This window comes from Talpa europaea (assembly GCF_964194135.1).
Source record: "Talpa europaea genome assembly, chromosome: 10".
NCBI lineage: Eukaryota > Metazoa > Chordata > Mammalia > Eulipotyphla > Talpidae > Talpa > Talpa europaea.
In genome coordinates this window covers 9,500,474-9,520,733 of record NC_140077.1, presented here as the reverse complement: position 1 = coordinate 9,520,733, position 20,260 = coordinate 9,500,474, and the positions used below count along the sequence as shown (strand labels likewise).

At 34.6% G+C, this 20,260-nt stretch overlaps 1 protein-coding gene across 1 annotated transcript in view; it reads left to right on the top strand.

Moving 5' to 3' along the window:
• The window catches only part of CCDC172 (coiled-coil domain containing 172), a gene marked incomplete at both ends in the record, with an annotated part of 40,321 nt that overhangs the window by 7,730 nt on the left and 12,331 nt on the right, over window positions 1–20,260 (top strand). The window contains 2 exons of the mRNA XM_084244546.1: window positions 15,199–15,315; window positions 16,532–16,697. Coding sequence (XP_084100672.1) covers window positions 15,199–15,315; window positions 16,532–16,697 — 283 coding nt within the window. The remainder of the gene's footprint in view (window positions 1–15,198; window positions 15,316–16,531; window positions 16,698–20,260) is intronic.

Below are 20,260 nucleotides of genomic sequence, written 5' to 3'. Positions count from 1 at the left end.
AATGACATACATGGGAATGATAAATAGTGCCTCAAGATAATGATTATCTCTGATGGAGGTAGAAGATAAATGTAATCAGGGAAGGGTATACAAGGCACTTACTTCAGCTGTACGTGCACTGTTTTATTTCTTAAGTTGGGGGTTGGGGACATAGCCCCTATGGTACTTTAAAAAATAATGATGCATTTAAAACATTTTACAAAGAAGTGCCTTTTAGTGTATTCAAGTGATGGGTGTAGTCATCTCTGTCTCATTTCAGAATATTTTTATCACCCCCAAAAGAAACTCTATACCTATAGCAGGTACCCCCCCATCCTCCTCAAACCCCACTGACCCAAGGTTTCTACTAATTACTTTCTGCCTGTGACCATTTTATATAAATGCAGTCAGACAAGATGTGACCTTATGTGGCTAACTTCTGTTACTCAGCATGTTTTCCAGGTTCATCAATGTTGTAGCATGTATCGGCACATTAGTCTTTTTTTAACAAACAAATAATATTCCATTGTATGAACATACATGCTTATCCATTCATTACTCAGAGTAATGTTGCTTTGAACATTTATGTACAAGGTTTTGCAGGAACATATGTTTTCACTTCTCTTGGGTAGTCCATCTAGGAGTAGATCTGAGGCATATGACTTTTCTAGGTTTAACTTTTTGCATTTATGAAGACTGTTTCCATAGTGGCAGCCCCATTTCACATTTGTAGCAGCAGTGTATGAGAGTTCATTTTCTCTGTATCCTCACCAACACTTGTTATTTTCTGGGAGTTCTTGTTTCTTTTTTTTCCAGCCATTTTACTGGGTGTGAGGTGACATTGTAGTTTATATTTCCAGTTCCTTAATGACTGATGTTGTATGTCTTGTTAGGTGTTACTTGGCCGTTTGCCACATCTGTTCTTAAAATGAGCTGCTTGATTAATGGACATGTACCTGTAATGATTCTTCTATGGGGCCCAGCCTGGTCTCTGAGAATTAGCAATCTCTCTTCATATAGTAGAACTGAAATGGTTGCATCTCTGAGTGAAGTGAAAAATATTACAGCATTTATTGTACTCCTTTTTCTCAATGTTGTTTTCATGATTTAAAAAATCCAAAGAATATTTCATGGTAATCACAGTTTTGAGCAAACACCATAATAGTATGCTAGATAGCCTTTCTGTTTGCAAGTGCTTATAAATCACAAAAGTTGCAGACTTCTGGCTTCAGTTCACAAAGTGGAAAATCTACTGCACTGTTTCTAATTGTAAAACCTACCAGTGTATCTCAAATCTTTTTTTTTTTCTTTTAAAGGATGACTTTAAATAGATTGTTTAGCCTGAAATGTTAGAAATGTTTCAAACAGAAAAAAAAAAATGTTTCCTTTCCAGGAACTGAGAGAATGGTCCACTAATTAAAGAACAGTAAGTCAGTACAGTTCTGACTCAGTCTGCCTAAAGCTTGAGGTTAAAATTTAGTTTGCTAGACTTGTAAGACTTAACAGCACAAAAGAATGCCTTTTAAAAATGTTGCCTTTTGATTTTATGATTTCTTGGAAAATCAATTAGCTGCAGCCCTTCTCTTAAATACCTCCAATCATGCATTGGGTAATTATTCATTCAACAAACATTCATCGAGCAGCTTCTAAATCACACCATGAATAATTGGCAAATAAACAACTTTCTGCCTAAATTAGAGGGTTGAGGACAAGCAGCTGCAACTATAAAAACCTTACTGTAAACTCAAAATTCTTCATTGTCATTTAAAGAAAAAGTTTGTAATTACTTTTAATTTTCTCTTTGTAGTCTAGGAAGAAAACCTTATTACACTTAATGATTAATTATCCAAAATGTGACTAGAGAAGGTCACTGGATGTTGGCTGAGTTTAGTGTAGGGTATGTTCCAGCAGCCTGCCTGCCTGGGGGCAATCTCTTCTCTAGGGGTGTATACCTTTGTAACAGTTTCTTTTGCTCAGGAATATACCAAACAACCAACCTTGGGGCCTTTGCACTTGCTCTCTTTTCTGCCTGAAATGCTTCTTTCCTCAGCTATTAGTGTTTTATGCACATTCATTTTATTTAGGTGTCTCCCACAGGATGATTAACTTAAATACGAGACTTTAATTTCTAACATCAAGACAGCCCCATGCAAATTTTGATGTTGGTTACTTTAGATCTCTATTCAGTTGCCACTTTAAAGCAATGGTTCTCAAAGTGTGATCTGCCAATTTGTAGTAGTCACCGAGATTCTTTGAAAAGGTCTGTGAGGTCAAACTATATTCTAAATATTATGGAGGTATTATTTTCCATTTTCACTGTCCTGGCATGCTTATTAATGGTGCAAAGACAGTGTTGAGTAAAACTGCCTTAGCACAAGTCAAGGCAGTTGTGCCGAACTATACCCGTCATTACATTTTTCACTGCCTTGCACTCTCAGTAAAAACACAAAACCCACCAGTTTCATTGTATGCTCTTGATTGAAATGTAAAAAAAAAATATTGAGTTGTTTTGAAACTGACCGTTGCATATATATATATCTTTAACGTGTGTGATGAAATGGGAAGTTCACATAAAGAACTTCTGTTTCAGTGTACACTGATTGTCTCAGGGGCAACCATTTGTACAATTGTATGAACTAGCTATTCTTTTTCTGGAACACCATTCTTTTCAGAATAATTGACAAACTGTAGTTATTTAGATTCGAGTATTGGGCAAATTTTCTCAAAACTGAATGAAGGAAGCCTGATATCTCAAGGCAGACAACTTTTGTTATTTTTCCAGTGATGATACTCAACCTTTCAAACAAAAGCTAGAAATTTGGAAGGCTAGATCTGTCACTATCAGCTTGATACCTTCCTAATACTGAAAGATTTTTTTTACATTTCAAAGATTTTGCCACTTTGTCAGTGATATTAATGAATGTTACTTTTTAATATCATATTATGAAACATGTCAGCATTTGGAGGAGCTGAATAATTTAGTGAAGCTATATTTTCTAAATGACCAGCACATACTGTTATAAAACCATGCACAGATAAAAGATCCACTCGAAGTGCAGATAGACCAATTGGATTTTATTGTAACAGAATGAAAAGTTCATTGAAATGGTTTCAGATTCCTCACATTAAATAACCTTTAAGGAACCATTTGAGTTCAGATGTAGTATCAAAGAAGAATATGCACAATCACTTGAAAAGGGATTAAAATACCCTTCTCCTTTGCAACAGCATATCTTATGAGGACAGATTTTCTTCAGACACTGAAACCAAAAACACATTGCAAAAGATTAAATAAAGAAGCAGATATGAGACTCTACTATCTTCTCTTAAGCCAGATATTAAAAGAGATTTGTAAATGCAACACTTCTTGCTATTTTTTTTTTGTTTTAGAAAATATTTTTCATAAAAATAGGTGTATTTTAACATGCAATGGGTTTATTGTTATTTTTCAATGTTTTTAAAATTTCTGTTTTAATATTTTATGCAGAAAATATTGAATAGCTATAGCTCACAAAACAAATGAAAATGTCCTCAATAATTTTTTTTAAAGATTTATTTATTTATTTTTATTTATTTATTTATTTATTTATACAAGCACTGGGTACAGTCAGAAGCGCGGGAGGGCGAGAGAATTCACCAGAGCCAGAGCAGGGTGCAGAGCAGGCAGAAGGACCAAGGTACACTGCTGAGGGGAGCAGTGGGCGGCAGGAGAGGTCTGCGCACTATGTGGGACCGGGGAACAGCCGGGGATCGAACCGGCGCTGCAGAGGCTGCGGGCAGCTTCGCAACCCAGCGCTCAACCGCTGCGCCACCAGGGAGGCCCTGTCCTCAATAATTTTTAAGGCAAGCATCTCAACGACCAAATAATCATAAGACCAAATTGACATCCATATGTAAAATAGCATTCTTCCTTGTCTGTCCTTTATTCTGCTTTATTTTTCTCTGTAGCTCTTACCATCGCTTAACATATTTTATGTTGATCTGTTTATTAATTGTCCCTTTATACCCCCACCACAGTGGAATGCAAATTCCACAAATAGTACAAAGTCATCTATATTATTCTTACCCTGACTTACCTTTTTTTCCTGGTGTGATGATTTTCTCTCTTACTTTAGGATTAGTTATGTAAATGATATGTTTTTAAGTGTAATTATATGTTGTTCAACATTTCTTTATATTTAGTAGAAAATAGGTCCTTCCCAAAGGGGCTTAGACAGCCATATTAACCAAAACTAAGTTCCTCATTCTTGAGGTTTTATTTTGATTTATCCTTTGATTTATCTGCTCTCATTTTTCAGAAAGAATATGCGCGTGATGAATTTTCTGAGCCATTAGTATCTGAAATTTATTTTTACTCATTTTATACTTGAATGAAAAATTATATACAAAATTATTGATTCAAATCTTTCTTAGAAAATTTTGTAGATCTAGCACTGTTGTCTTCTGAAATTTATTAATGCAGAAATATTGAAGTTAGTCTGTTTTTTTTTTTAATTCCTTTTAGGTAATCTGTTTTGTTTCATTTTTCTTCCCTGGTTGCTTGTAGAAATTATTTTTTTATCCTTATAATTCCAGATTTGTACACTGATGTATCTAATTTAGTCTATAACTTGGACTGTTATCTTTTGATTTCTTTTGCAAGTATCCCAATTTCTTTTTTTAATTTAAAAAAAAAATTAAAGATTTATTTATTTATTTATATAAGCACTGGGTACAGTCAGAAGCGCAGGAGAGTGAGAGAATTCACTAGAGCCAGAGGGGAGAGCAGAGCAGGCAGACTAACAAAGTACACTGCTGAGGGGAGCAGAGGGTGGCAGGAGAGGTCTGTGCACCATGTGGGACCCTCGCTGGTGGCGGGGGATCGAACCGGCACTGCAGAGGCTGCAGGCAGCTTCGCAGCCCAGCACTCAACTGCTGCGCCACCAGGGGAGGCCCTATCCCAATTTCTTATGCTCAGATCTTTGTTCTTTGAATCTGTTATCTTCTGTTTTGCAGTCTTAAAAAGAACTCTTTATATTTTATATCACTGATTCCATCTTTTGTAGTGTTAGTTATTTAAGACTACAAATTTAAATTATGTGTTGCCAAATACTCTGTGACACTGGTTTCAGGGGACTCAGCTATAATGGCAAGGAAATCAAGAAAAAATATAAAATAATGGGACTACATCAAAGTAAAAAGCTTCTGCATAGTTAAAGAACCTATTATTAAAACAAAAAACAGCCTACTGAATGGGAGAAAATATTTCTACATCATACATCTGAGAAGGGGCTGATCACCAAGATCTATGAAGAACTCATACAACTCAACAAAATTAAAGCAAATAACCTAATCAAACAATGTGCAGAACAGCTAAATAGATCAAATAAGATATACAGATGGCCAACAGGCACATGAAATATGCTCAAGAGCACTAATCATAAGGGAAATGCAAATGAAAACCACAATGAGATGCCACCTCACAACCCTGCGAATGTTTCATATCACAAAGACCAGAAAACAAACAGTTATTGATGAGGGTATAGAGGAAAAGAAATCCTTGACTCTATTGTGGGGATGTAATGTCATTTAACCCTTATGGAAAATAGTATAGAGGTGTCTTGAAGCATTAAAAATGGATCTACCATGTGATCTAACAGTCCCAATATTTGAAGGGATATATTCATGGCAGCTCTATTTACAATAACTAATCCGTGTTAACAACCTATGTGCCCAATGACAGGTGAGTGGATTAAGTAGCTATGGTATATTTACAAATTGAATACTACTTGAAAATACAAAAAAGATGAAATCTTGCCATTGTCAATAACATGGATAGACCTGAAGGGAATTATGCTAAGTGCAATAAGTCAGAAAGAGAAACAAATGCTGGATGATTTCATTAACGCATAGACAACAAGGAAACAAAGCAAAGGAACAAATAAAACTAAACCAAAATGAACCCTAGAGATCTGACCAGAGCTGAGGCTACAAGAGGGAGCAAAGGGGGCAAGGAACTCCACTAACCTTGTGGGGTGCGGTGGTGGGTATAGTACTGGAACATACCTTTGAAGAGGTGTGGACCTACACCTCTGAACTATACAGTGTTATAAACCACTACCTCAGAAAAAAATAATAAATTTCATTTTGCCTTAGCACTTTTCTTTTTCACATTTTTTTATCCTCAGCTCATATTTTTATCTTATCCTCTTATGTCCTTACTTGCTCTTGTTTCTTAGTGGACATCTTTGTTTTGTATCCTCTTGAGGATCTCAAGGTATTGAGTGACAACTTTTTTTGTACCCTGTAGTAAAAAGTCATAAGGATACACAGTACTCTTTCTCTGTAATCCTTTGGGTAATTCCCTCTTTCTCTTCTGTTACAGTGTTCTTGAATAGAGTTTATGTTGTTACTTTATGAGAATTTTTCAGACTTACATTTGCCTACAGATACAATATGTAAGTTTTTCTTTGTCCTACTTTTGTTTTCGTGAGTTCTTAAAGAATGAGCTGTCTTCTACAGCTAAAGTTGCTGGTTTGCAAGTTGATGTGAATAGCCCCAATCCAGTTTCTGGTATTCTCATAGTGTATTTATATGTGTCATATTATTTTTTCTTCCTCACTTGCCAAATTTTCTTATTATAAGGAGGAAAATGTATGTTTTAAAGAATCTGTAACATTTTATAGTTGCTCCATTAAAAAGAGGGCATGAAAAGCCACTACCTCAGCATTCCATTGTTCTACATGCAGACAGAATGTGGATAAGATAAGGTGCTGCCTCCTGAGTTGTCAGATAGTACAGAAGTCACCTTATTTCATGTGTCGCCTCAGGAGAGTCTTTTAGATTCAGAAGTATCATGACAAACTATTCTTGGCCTATCAGTATTTGTTCTTTACTGCTCTTTCCCTAATCAGATTAATATCTAGCTGACTCAGCCTTTCCCCAGGAGTTGGACTTTTGTTTGAGGAAAAGGGGAAGAATAATTTTGGAATATGGGGGTAACTTTTGAGAAGGGTAGATTTATGGACTTTGGAATACCAGAAAGATGAAGAAAGGGTGGGTGGAAAAGGTCAAAGGCAAACTGGCTACTTACAGCTCTGCCTGTGATCTTGATGCTGCTGGAATTTTTTATACAACCTTTGGTGCTAATGTGGTCTTATGAATTGTTATTGCCTGAATTAATATTTCAAGATAAGTTGAAAGGCTGCCTACGTCAGCTTCTTTGATTCAGACTAGCTCCATGGCTTTAAATGTAGTCAGTTTCTCCTAGTTAAAATTCTAATCAATTCCTCCCAAGAGAAGACAGAAAAGAATAAGGATGGGAGATGTGTGACCATCACAGTAGGAAAATAGATCAGATTGTAACTCCAGAACGGTAGTCTTCTCTTTATTATGAACCCTGCCCCTCTCCATCTTTATTAGATGTGCTTGCTTGTATCCCTCCCGGAAGAGTGGTTATATTTCCAGGAACATCTGAGGACCTGCCTTCTATTATATTGGATGAATATGTGGTACTTTTTTTGTTTTTGCAGATTTGAACTAGCTTTATTGTTTTGACTTTTCATAAAAATAATGCATGCTTATTGTAGATTATTCCCAAAATGGGCAGCATAGTTCCACACAACAGTTAATATTTTCATAGATTTTCTTTCAGAATTGTTTAAGTGCATGTTTATTTTTAAGTGACTTGCTTTTTACATTTACTATATCCTGCCTCAGTAATTAATTATGTAAGTAAGTTTTTCTTAATGGTTGCAAGGTATTCTATTAAATGATTAGCATATTTTAGTTATTTTTTATAATAAATATCTTCTATATTCTCAGTAAGTTACTCTTACTAATATTATCATGATGCCAGGCTTGTGCTTTTGAGCTTTACTCATTTTTATGATAAAGTCCTAGAAATCAAAATGTATGTGAGGCTTTTGGTGATGTCTAAATTGTCCTCCAGGAAAGTTGTTTCAGTTTATATTTCTATAATTTTGCTACTCATACAATAGAAATGACCAGTTTTATTGCAAATATAAGAAAAATGACATCTTTTTAGAGTTTTAATTTGAACTATTTTGCTTACTGATTTTTTTCATTTGCTCATAAATTGTTCATATTTACTTTGTGATTTATCTGTTATATCCTTTTCTTTTTCTTAGTGACTCCTAGACTTCTATACATTATGGATATTACTCTTTCTGCCATTTGTTACACATTTTATTATTTGTAGCTTGAGGTTTTGTACATATTCTTTTCCTGTCAAAGTTTCAAATGTTTACATTGTTAGAATTTTTAATACTTGTTTTTTGGTTTGTTTCTGAAATCCATTTCATGCTTGGGAAAACCTGGCCCACTCCAAGATTTTAAACAATATTTTCCCCAGGACTTTTCCAGTGTTTTCTTTTTCTTTAATATATTTAAATACAAATCCCTATTCATTTTTGCCAGAGTAAATATCACGTATTCTCCATTGACTAAAGGCACCATATTTATAAGTAATATACATGTGCACACACACACACACATATATATATGATATATAATTGTATATTTACTGAGATATCCAGGATATAGCATGTATATATATCAGATGTGTTTGTCTATTTCTAGGTATTCTAAACTATTTGTTTTGGCACCAGTATCTTATCTCATTACATTGTGCTAAAATAGCTTTGACTTTCTGGAAGGAAGATTCTTCCCAGAGAATTCTAAAGAATCAGAATTTTCATGATTCTTTTCAAAGTTTTTATTTTGTTTTTCTACATAAATTTGAGAATTATTTCATCAAATTCCAATATAGCAAAACAAAAATTATTGGGATTTTAGTTACTAAATTCATGTGGTAATTTGGGCGGAGTTGATGTTTTTACAATTGAAGCTTCACGTTCCAGAATATAGCATATCTTTCTATATGTGTCTTCTCTTGTGTTTTCATTATAGGCTGTTTCCTATAGGTTTCAGATATTTGGGGTTTTTTTTAAAGATTTATTTTATTTATACAAGTGCTGGAGTACAGGCCAGATGCGCGGGAGGGTGAGAGGATACACCAGAGACAGAGCAGGGAGCAGAACAGGCAGACTGACGAAGTACACTGCTGAGGGGAACAGCAGGCGAGACAGGAGAGGTCTGCTCACCATGTGGGTTGCTCCGAGGCCTGCGGGGATTGAACCGGCACTGCAGAGGCTGTGGACAGCTTCACAGTGCTGTGCTTAATCGCCTGCATCACCAGGGAGGCCCCTACTTGTTATTTTCTTTTTGCTCTTATGGATAGGATCCTTTTCATGCTTTTTTCTATTTATTGTTGCTAATTGGAAAAGATGCTAACTTTTTGGTATTCATTTCATCATATTCTTGACTGAGCTCTTTATTTCTAATAGTTTCTTCATAGATTTTCTTGGATTTATTAGGTATTAATAATGGCGTTTGTCCAAGCTAAAGAGAGAATTGTATGTCAAATATTTTGTAATTATATCTCTATTCCCTTTTATTGCCATTTTTGTATTAACAAGGACTGCTAGAATGACTTAAATAGTAGTGGTTTTATCTGCCATTCTGATGATCCTCAGAGAAAAGGGGAGAGATAAAACTTGAATGGAGTGAAGGAATGAGCCCTGAGGCATATGGGGTAGAGAATAGCCAATGCAGGTTCCTTTTGGACGCAGTGTGCCAGATATATCTGTGCAATAACCAGGCAGAAGAGGGGTGGTAGAGGAAGAGATTGGTAGAATGTAAGCTCAAGAGGGAATAAAGGGGTACAGGTCATATTAAAGCCTTGAAACCATGTAAATCTAACAAAAATGTCCTGTGTTGAACCTTCCTGGTTTGCTGTATTAAGTTCATTTTAACATAGTGTGTTACTCTTTGAGCATGACATCTGTGGATGAAAAATGTATTTATGAAAAAAGATTCATGTTTCTTAAAACCTTAATATCTGCTATTGATACCGTATTCATTGATGTGTTCGCATGTTTAAAATGATTTTTATTACAGTCATAACAAACACATTCTTTCTCCCATTTACTGTACCTTGTGAGTGTGGTATCTATACAAGTCTGTTTTCTTATGTAAAGTTGCCTATTGCACTATAGGGCAAATCATTTTTTTTAAAGATTTATTTATTTATGCATACAAAAGCTGGGTGTAGGCCAGAAGTGCTGGGGGTGGTGAGAGGATTCACCAGAGACAGAATGGGGAGCAGAACAGTCAGACCAACTGAAACACACTACTGAGAGAGCGGCGGGCGAGACCATGTGCACCATGTGGGTCAGTTCCCTGGCCGGGAATGGAACTCATTCAGCAGAGGCTGCAGGTAGCTTCATAGTGCTGAGACTTATCCCCTTGAGCCACCAGGGAGGCCCTGGGCAGATCATTTTTAATCAGCAAAATGTCAGTTCCTAAAGACTAAGGTTATTTTAAACAACAGCAAACACAACACAGAGGAACTTTGTACTTTGCTTTCTTAGACCCAAACATTAATTTAAAACCCTTAGTCATTTTCAATTTTCAGGTTTTTCCAGTAGAGAAATACCTAAAAGCACCCAGCAATAGGAGTAGTGAAGAGGCACAAATCATGACTATGCTGAAACTGACCTAGTTGACCATATAAGACTGCTTACTATAAGCTCTATTGAAAAATCAAATATCCCAAGAGGAATAAAACAAGGAAGGGAAGAAATAATCTTTATTGCTGAGAGAAGCAGATTAGGCAGAGAGTTGGCACTGCAGTAAGTTAAAAATTTCAAAACAGCAACATTTTTTGACAAAGCTTGGCTGTTTGATTCTGGATTGTAACTTTAAGACCACATGCAAATATTTCTTTTCATTTTTAGTCAGAGGAACAAGAGAGATGAGAAAGAGAAATTTGTATTACTCCTGTGGGAAACCTTCCACCCTTTTTATTGTCTGTACCTCCTAGGATCCCTGGGTAATTTAGGAGATTGTAGTTCAAGTTTTATTTATAAGATATTCAAGCTACCATGGATATGATAATGCTTCAATTCAAACCTGACTCAGAGATATGTTCAAAAATACTTCTAATCCAGTTTCATTTCTCTTCTAGTATTTTCTTAATTCTGATCCTCATCCATCACTTTTGCAGCAAAAGAGAGATTCTTGCTGAAAATTTATCCTGTGAAATTACTTCATTTTGTGATCCTGTCAATACGTGCAGGGTTATATTTGGAATATTTACTTAAATATTACACATTCTATGATGTTGTTTTGAAACATAAGAATATTTAAGAAGTGTGTTGGGGTAATAGAAAGAACAAGGGGTGCAATGAGAGATGCATTCTGCAAATAGGTACCTAGACATGAAAAACTATTTTAGTTCCTACTTTATACTTAGCAGGAAGGAGCTGGGTAAATCCAAAAGTTGTTGTCCTTTAGCTCCACTAATATATGAAGACTCTGCTAGTAATATTACACCCCATGTGGGTTCTGCAACCCTAATTCACTACATATTGCAGGCATCGGTTCTTTCTTTTATCTTCCTAATTTGAGCTTACCCAAATTCTTGCCTCATCCTCTGTCATGATGTATCTCCTACTTGCCAATTCCTTTTTGTGTTAATGTTTTCCTCACAGATCCTAAGTGAATTTAAAAATTAATGTTACTGTAATTTGTAGGTTTTGGCTCTCTGGAATTATTTTGGTTGATTGGAAGAGGAAGAAGTGGAAGTAGAAGGTAAAGATAGTGTAAGACAGTGGGAAGTGAAGTAGAGTAACAATTAAAACAAAGAAAGAAAAGAGATTGAAGATGGATCACTTACACAGAATTTTAGGGAAAGATGAAAATTATAGCTATACCTGCTTAACAATCATCTGAACTTTTGTATACTTTTCAGTTTGGGGTATTTAGGTTTCAATCTTTAGATTGTGGTAGAATATTCCAATTCAGTGCCAGCATGTTTAATAACTTTAATATTTCAAGAAAGAGGATGTGAGCTCAGTAGTAATTTTAGGTCTTAGTTGGTGAAAGCTGCAACCGAACATCTTACTTTCTTAATTCCTTTACATAAGACTTTTCTGAACTTGAATAGTACATTTGCTAAAGACTTTAAAAACTTCCTTAGTTGGATAAATAGTATTTTCTCCATTTTCAGGTTTTGACCCAAATCTTCTGCAATAGATTGGTGTCAAAAACAGAATAAGAATTTAGGAACTATTTCTGAAAGGCAAAATATGTGAATTATCTTATTCGTTTAAACCAGAATTTATTTAGCCCAATATTTGGTCTCAAATCACTTTGTGGGCATTCATATCCATAATAATTTTGAGAGCTGGGAATATACTATAAGCAACCTTGTCTCAGTAAGGTGTGATGGACCTAGTTGTATTCAAGATTTTTTTTTTTTAAATCAGAAGAGCATTTTATTGAGAAGAGCATTTTTTTTTCAAGTAGCATAAAATCCTTCCTCCTTCTGTGCACAGCTGCCTGTGGATCTTAAGCATCACCGTCCTAGCACAAAGCACAGCATTTCAGTGTTTGGACCAATCTTTTATTATTTTTTTTTTTGATAGAGGCATGTTTTATTTATTTATTTGTTTGTTTGTTTATACATGCACTGGGTACAGTCAGAAGCGCGGGAGGGTGAGAGAATTCACCAGAGCCAGAGCGGGAGGCAGAGCAGGCAGAAGGACCAAAGTACACTGCTGAGGGGAGCAGCAGGCGGCAGGAGAGGTCTGCGCGCCATGCGGGACCCTCCTCTGGTGGCCGGGGAGCAGCCGGGGATCGAACCGGCACGGCAGAGGCCGCGGGCAGCTTCGCAACCCAGCGCTCAACCGCTGCGCCACCGGGGAAGCCCAGGACCAATCTTTTAAGTTACTAAGTCCAAACTGCATCTGATGCTTGAGTTTTCTCTATTATTTCTAGTTTTTTTTTTTCTTGACTACTACGCACCAGCTTTCTGTTACATGACAAATGAATAAATGATACATGAATAAATTATGACTAAGGAATGTCCTCATTACTTATCATCCTAAAGACAGTGGGGTGTCTCTGTTTTAGTTAATGTCTCTTTTGCTGTGCTTAAGCTTTTCAGTTTAATGTAATCCCAGGTGTTTATCTTTTCCTTGACTTTCTTTGCTTTGGCTGATGAGTCTTTAAAGATGTTATTACAATGTATGTCTGGTAGTGTTTTACCTATATTTTCTTCTGTATATTTTATGGTTTTAGCCTTACGTCCAGTCTTTTATCCATTTTGAGTTGGTTTTTGTGCATGGTAAAAGATAGTGGTCTAGTTTCATTTTTTTGCATGTGGTGGCTCGATTTTCCCAGCACCATTTATTGAACAAACTGTCTGTGTTCTATTGTGTAGTCTTTGCTCCTTTGTCAAAGATCAGTTGTCCATGTAAGTGTGGTTTTATTTCTGGGCACTCTATTCAGTTCCATCGGTCTGTGTATCTGTTTTTGTTCCAATACCAAACTGTTTTAATTATTATGGCTTTGTAGAATAGCTTGAAGTTTGGAAGTGTGATACCTCCTTTCTCTTTTGTTTTCATCAGCAGGGCTTTGGCTATTCATGGCTTTTTGTGGTTCCATATGAATTTCATCAGTATTTGTTCTATTTCTTTGAAGAATATCATTGAAATTTTTATTGGAATAGCTTTGAATCTGTATATTGCTTTTGGTAGGATGGACATTTTAATAATGTTAATTCTTCCAATCCATGAGCAGGGGGAGTATTCAAGAATTTTTGTTTGCTAACCTTACAAACTTTTTACTTCTACTTTGATCTGAGACTAAGTCTCTTTTAATTCAGGAAATATCTCTATATTACTTTGAAAGAGTTCTAATATTTTCGTGTTAATATGATTTAGAAGAAAGGTTGTCAGAAGACCTGGATTTAGTCCCAGGTTTGCCTCTAATTAGCTATATAACCTTTGTAAAGTTTCTTAATTTATGTGGAATTCATCTTACTCTAATTTATATAATAAATAAGAGTCCTGAAGTATTTTCTTATTCTAAATGTGATAGAATTCATAATCATGCTCTAGTTTGCCATTATTACAAATGCCTAGATGATTTTATAGATCTGACCATGTATTTTTTTAATTTCTGTCTTAGACAGTAAAATGACTAACAGCCCTACTCTCCCTTCTCCCAGTTTTAAAAGTATTTTCTGAATTTCTTTGATCATGTAAATTGTACCTTTCTATCTTTCTCTGTTGCTGTCATTCTTAAGATGGACTTGATGAGAACAGTGCCAGATACTGAAGGTGTGGGCAGATGCATAATAATTTGATATAAATGTAATATCATATTTTCTGTTTTATTTTGGCTACTTTTTAAAATGTCAGTATTTCCAGGATTTCTTAGCCATGTCATTTCAAAATGTCTTTTACACCAACCCTTTGCCTCCGGACTAGGCTATTCTTAAACTCTTTACTATTCAGTATCTTCTGGGACAGAGATTTCACAACCTGTCTCTCACCTTGAGGAAGTTCTTATAGCGAACATAAATCTTACTTTCTACAATTTAAGTTGAATTTATTTCCTTTTTCTTTTCTCTGTGGAGATGGGAACAGCCCCAAACTAGAAGTGATGCTTGCTTATGAGGGCCAGCAATGAATGTAGTGGAAAGATTATTTCCAGTGTGGCATCACTTTCAGTTTTTCGATGTTAAAGCTTCCTGACTTTCATTTTAATATTCATGGTCTGAGAAGATGTTATTCTTTATGATCAAAATGAAATAACAGTTTCATTTCTAATATTACTGTTTATTTTATCTTTTGCTAGTTAGAACCAAAGGAGGCGCTAAAATTAAAAATAAGTTCTTAAAGCCCATTTGAGAACATAGCAGATTTATGCTTTATTTATTATAACTAGTCAGATGACTGGCTTTTAACGTTAGTTTTATAGCTTTTTATCTTATTGTTTTATTAGTCATACTGTATAGATGAGTTATTCATCCATATCCTCCTTAAAGTGATAATAGAAACATTCTTTAAAACAAGCTATCCTGAAGTAAATTTTAATGTGTTGTCAAAAGGCTTTAGTACCTAAGTTAAGAAATGTGCTAGATATTGGAAAATAAAAGGAAACATGTTCTCTGCCCTCATTGGGTGAAGATATTCTAAAAAATTTTAATTATAAAGTACTTACAAAGTATGTATAACATGTTTAATGTGAATTTTGCTTTGCATCTTAAAGAAAATGTCTTTACACTACACATCTGTTCTATTAACTAGGTGATACCCAAAATGTCAAATTATGTGTTTCATTCTGATTTGTTTTTTCACATTAAAGGTTCAACAGTTTTCTGAACAATCCTTCCTCTTACAACTTTTGAAAATTCATGAAAATGCCTTAGAAAGACAGTGCAGTGAAATTACAAACCAAAGAAATATGCTTCTCCAATCCTTTGTAAGTCTCCAACCACTTAGAAAAATCTATTTCTCTGTGTCAAAAGTATTTAAATATACTTCGGTGTACTTTTAGAAAATTATTTGTATGCGTATTGGCAGGATAGTCCTGTTCAGATAGGGAAAAGTATTAAGTGCTATTTAAAACCAGTTTGTAGAGTAATATCATTTGTAAGATTTCTATTGGCAGTGATGCGATATAGAAATTATTTGCAACTGTAATAAGCATGTAAGGAAGAGTGAAATTGATTTGAACTGCTGAGACTTAGAGACCTTAGGTTTTAATACTTCTGAAAGGCAGGGAGATCTACACTTTTGACATATTTATGGATGTGAACTAAAAGATAGATTTTGTTTGTCTTGTCATCACTGTAAGCCAGAACCAACAGGCTTGGTAGTTTTAAATGACAAGGCTAAGTTAGGAATAAAACTTGTAATTAATTAAAATTTTTAAGAAAATACATTCAAAATGTTAAAAAATATATATAGAGAGAGTATCTGTATATATCTAGAGTATCTATATATATCTAGAGAGTATCTATATATCTGTATATATATAAATATATATCTAGACTTTATGGTTTTGAATCGTATGGCCAGTTTCCAGTGTAGTTCATAATTAGTTGACATTTCTTAGAAAAAAATAGAGAAATACAGTGATGTTTCAGTTTCATCATTATTAAAAAGTTTAGGTTCTAGTGCTGCTTTTGGAAATTCTTTTTTCTACTCCATGTTGATATGTCATAAAATGTAAACTATTATTTGGAACTGAATTTGAAATGCATATGTAATTTTACAACCATGGTCTGCATTTTAAAAAATGTTTCCTTGGATTTTATTGTTTATTTTCCTTTAAAGCAGATATTTATTTTCATTTTTAAACTTGGTCTTTTAATTATTTTACCACCTGATTTTATATTGCAAGGACAAAGTAGTATATAGGGTTATAAGATTAATCTACAAACACAGATTAATATCTACATTAATAATTCTCCTAAAACATTAAGGATAACTCTTTAAGATGAAGAGAGTTGATCATTATTGTGTAAGAGCTTCAGTTTTTATTAATATTACTGGAAAAATAAAGCATTTTGTGATAGCACTGGGAAGGATAAATATTTACTTTTGTTGTTAAGAATTCCAAATGACTGCATTTTAAATGACTAAAGAAAACTATTCCTGCAATTTTTAATCTATATTGACCTTGTTTTTTTTAGGAGAATACAAAGAAAAAGGTCACAGAAGAGGAGGAAAAATTTACTAAGGAAGTTACAGACTTCAATAAAGAATATGAAATAATAAAGAAAAGAGAACTTTCAATGAAAGAAAATGTCAAGATTGAAATATCTGACTTGGAAAGCCAGGCAAACATTTTGAAAAGGGGTATGATATATAGTAACACCTTATTTATCTGACACTAATGAAAATAACTTATTCTGAATCTCTGAATCTTTCAGAAAGTTAACTTTGCCTTAAACAAATTAGATTATTGCCTAATATTTTTTCTTAATTATTGTAATGGATTTTTTTTTTTATTGTGACAGTCTCAAATTCTTTAGAAGTAGGTGTAGTATGAATGTTCATTCATTCAATAAGCAAATTTTTTTTACTTCCTATTATGTGATAAACACAGTTCTAGTGGAGGAATCATACATGTAAGCAGATTTGTATAGTACAAGATAATAGACATTATAATAGGTGCTATGATCCTCATTTTACCATAAATTCAGTTTAAATTAGGAGACACAGAGGGATGGGAGTATTTCATTTCAGGAACACCAGGATGCAGAGTGTTGTAGTCTGTAATAAGATCCTAAAATAAAGACATTGCCAGAGAGAGGAAAGGGTGAATTAGAGATGTTTACAAAGAATGGTAGGACTTTATCACTGATTCATGTGAACAGAAATAAAGTAAGTTAGGGATGAATCACAGTTTTCAAACTTTGGAGATTGTGTAGAATATGGCACCAGGCAGAAAAACAGAAGTAGAAAAACTTGTCTGAACAATACCCTTTTTTGAACAAAAAGATTGAATTTCATATATTTTTAGTTGGATATATCTGGAATATACAAGTGGGATTATATTTTCCGATTAGACTTATTTTATAGATGAAGAAAATAAGGTTCGGAGATAAATTTATTTTGGGCAGAAAATATAGGACAGAGGTTCTTATTCATAGATGTACAAATAGGTAAAACTTTAAAAAAAATTAACTACTTGAATTTCATCCCAGACCTCTTGAATAGGATTTATGTTGGTAAAAATTGGGAACACATTTTTTTTCATGTTCCTTAAGTGGGATTAATGTGTGCCATTCTTTACTAATCACGGTATAGAATGAAAAGTTAAATAAGTGTTAACTTTAGGGGATACTCTGAAATTAGCTTTCTCCATAATGTCATGGATATCACCATGTCTTCCATTCAACATAGCATTGGAATTCTAGCCAAATCAACTAGGCAAGAAAAAGAAATAAACAGTGCCCAATTTGGAAAGGAAGAAGTAAAATTATTGCTATTTTCACATGACATATTACATGTAGAATATCTAAATATTTATATCCTAAGAATAAAATACTTAAGAATAAATTAACCAAGGAGGTAAAAGAATTATATACTAAAAACTATAAAACATTGCTATAGAAAGTTAGAGGAAACAAAATAAATGGAAAGACATCCCATCTTCATGGATTGGAAAAGTTACTATTGTTAAGATGACATTATTATCTATAGTGATCTATAGATTCCATGCAATTCCTATTAAAATCTCAGTAGATATTTTTTATGAATAGAAAACTCCATTCTAAATTTCATATGGAATTCCAAAGGATCCCAAATAGCTAAAACAAGAAAGAGTTGATAAGCTCAAAATCCTGAGTCTTTTTATCCAAAAACAAATATATATTTCAATCAAGTCTTTACTTTTTTGAATATTTCTTGCTAACTAATATAAATGGAATTTTACCATCTTTTATATTTTTTTACTGGTTGTTGGTTATTTATAGGTAAGATACTGTTTCATATTCTAATTTTCTAGCAAGTCACCAAACTGAATTATTTTATTGTGTGCTTGACTCACTGAGCTTTTCAATGTCATCTTTAACTACTGATAGTTTTGTCTTTGTTTTCTAGCACTTATTACATTTAAAAATCTAATTTAATTGGCTGGCACTTATAGAACACTATTAAATGATAAAGACAGTATTAATCTATTTATGTTGCAATCACAGAGTATCATAGACTGGGTGGCTTATAAGAAACACAAATGTACTAATTCGCAGTCCTGGAGGGTGGAAAGTCCAAGATCTGTGTGCCACACAATCATTGTCTAATGACAATCTGGTATCTCATCATAGACTGTCTCTTTGCTATATCCGCACATAGCAGAAAGGACAAAGTAGCTCCACAGGTTCATGCCTCTTCAAACATGTTTTAACACATTTTCCTTCCCAATCCAAATGACAAAGGATTGAAGAAAATATACACAAAAAACTTCCACTATTTTTCAATTCTGAGGACAAGAGTTGGTGCAAAACTGTAATCCTTGAGAGAAGAGAAATGTTATCTGTGAACCCTATGACCGCCACAGCTTTCTACCTCATCAGTTTTTGAAAAGCTACACTAAGGGAGGAACTTAAGTGTTCTGCTTGAGTTAGGGACACAAAGATGGAGTTCCAAGAGACCAAGTCATCTGGAATTTTCAGGACAATGTACTTGAGAGGAAAGAGTACAGAGAGAGGGCCTCCCCGGTGGCGCAGCGGTTGAGCGCTGGGTTGCGAGGCTGCCCGCGGCCTCTGCGGCGCCGGTTCGATCCCCGGCTGCTCCCCGACCACTGGAGGAGGGTCCCACATGGTGCGCAGACCTCTCCTGCCGCCCGCTGCTCCCCTCAGCAGTGTACTTCGGTCCTTCTGCCTGCTCTGCTCCCCGCTCTGGCTCTGGTGAATTCTCTCGCCCTCCCGCGCTTCTGACTGTACCCAGTGCATGTGTAGACAGGGCAAACAAGCAAACAAATAGATGAATGAAGCATGCCTCTGTTAAAAAAAAAAAAAAAAAAGAGTACAGAGAGAAAACCTCCAGAAATCTGCACGCGGGTTGTTGTGAGTCTTTGTGTATTATCCTGTTCAAACAGAGAAAACCGCAGTAGGTGGAGTAAAGAAAAACTGCTAAAGAATGATAAGGTAAACAATTCTAAAAGCATACCAAGACTGAGACATTCATGTTCCACACTGTGAGAATGGGCATGATCATTAAACAGCAGAGTCCTGCTTAATAGTAGGACTGGGTTATTCTTGGATTAAAGGGTAGTCTAGATCCATTCTTAAAAAATCTTAGCAAGGTTTGAACTAGAGCCATCAATAACTCTACTTCCTGTTAAATAGAAAACATCAGCATGTTTTAGGAGAAGGTAGCAAAAATCACACATTCAACAAAACACATTGTCTGGTATCCAATAAAAAGTATCCAATAAGAGTACTGTGAAAACTGGAAAATATGGAAACCTCGCATTGCTGGTAGGAAAATAAAATGATACAACTGCTTTGGAAAACAGTGTGACAGTCTCTCAAAATGTTAAACCTAGACTGTATACTCCATCAATTCTACTCATAGGTATTTCAAGAGATTGAAAACACATGTCCATGCAAGAACTTTATATGTGAATGTTTATAGTAATATTATTCATAGTAACCAAAAAGTGGAACCAACCCTATTGTCTATCAACTGAAGAATGCAAAAACAAAATTTATCTATACAGTAGAATTTTATTCAGACATAAAAACATATGGAGTTCTGATGCATGCTACCACATGAATGAACCTTGAAATCTTTGTGGTAGACATAGAAAACTCTATTGCATGCTTCAGTTTTTGTGCAATGTCCAAAACAGGAAAACGCATAGAGCCAGAAAGTAGATTAGTGGTTGCCTAGGGCTAGGTAAACAGGAAAAA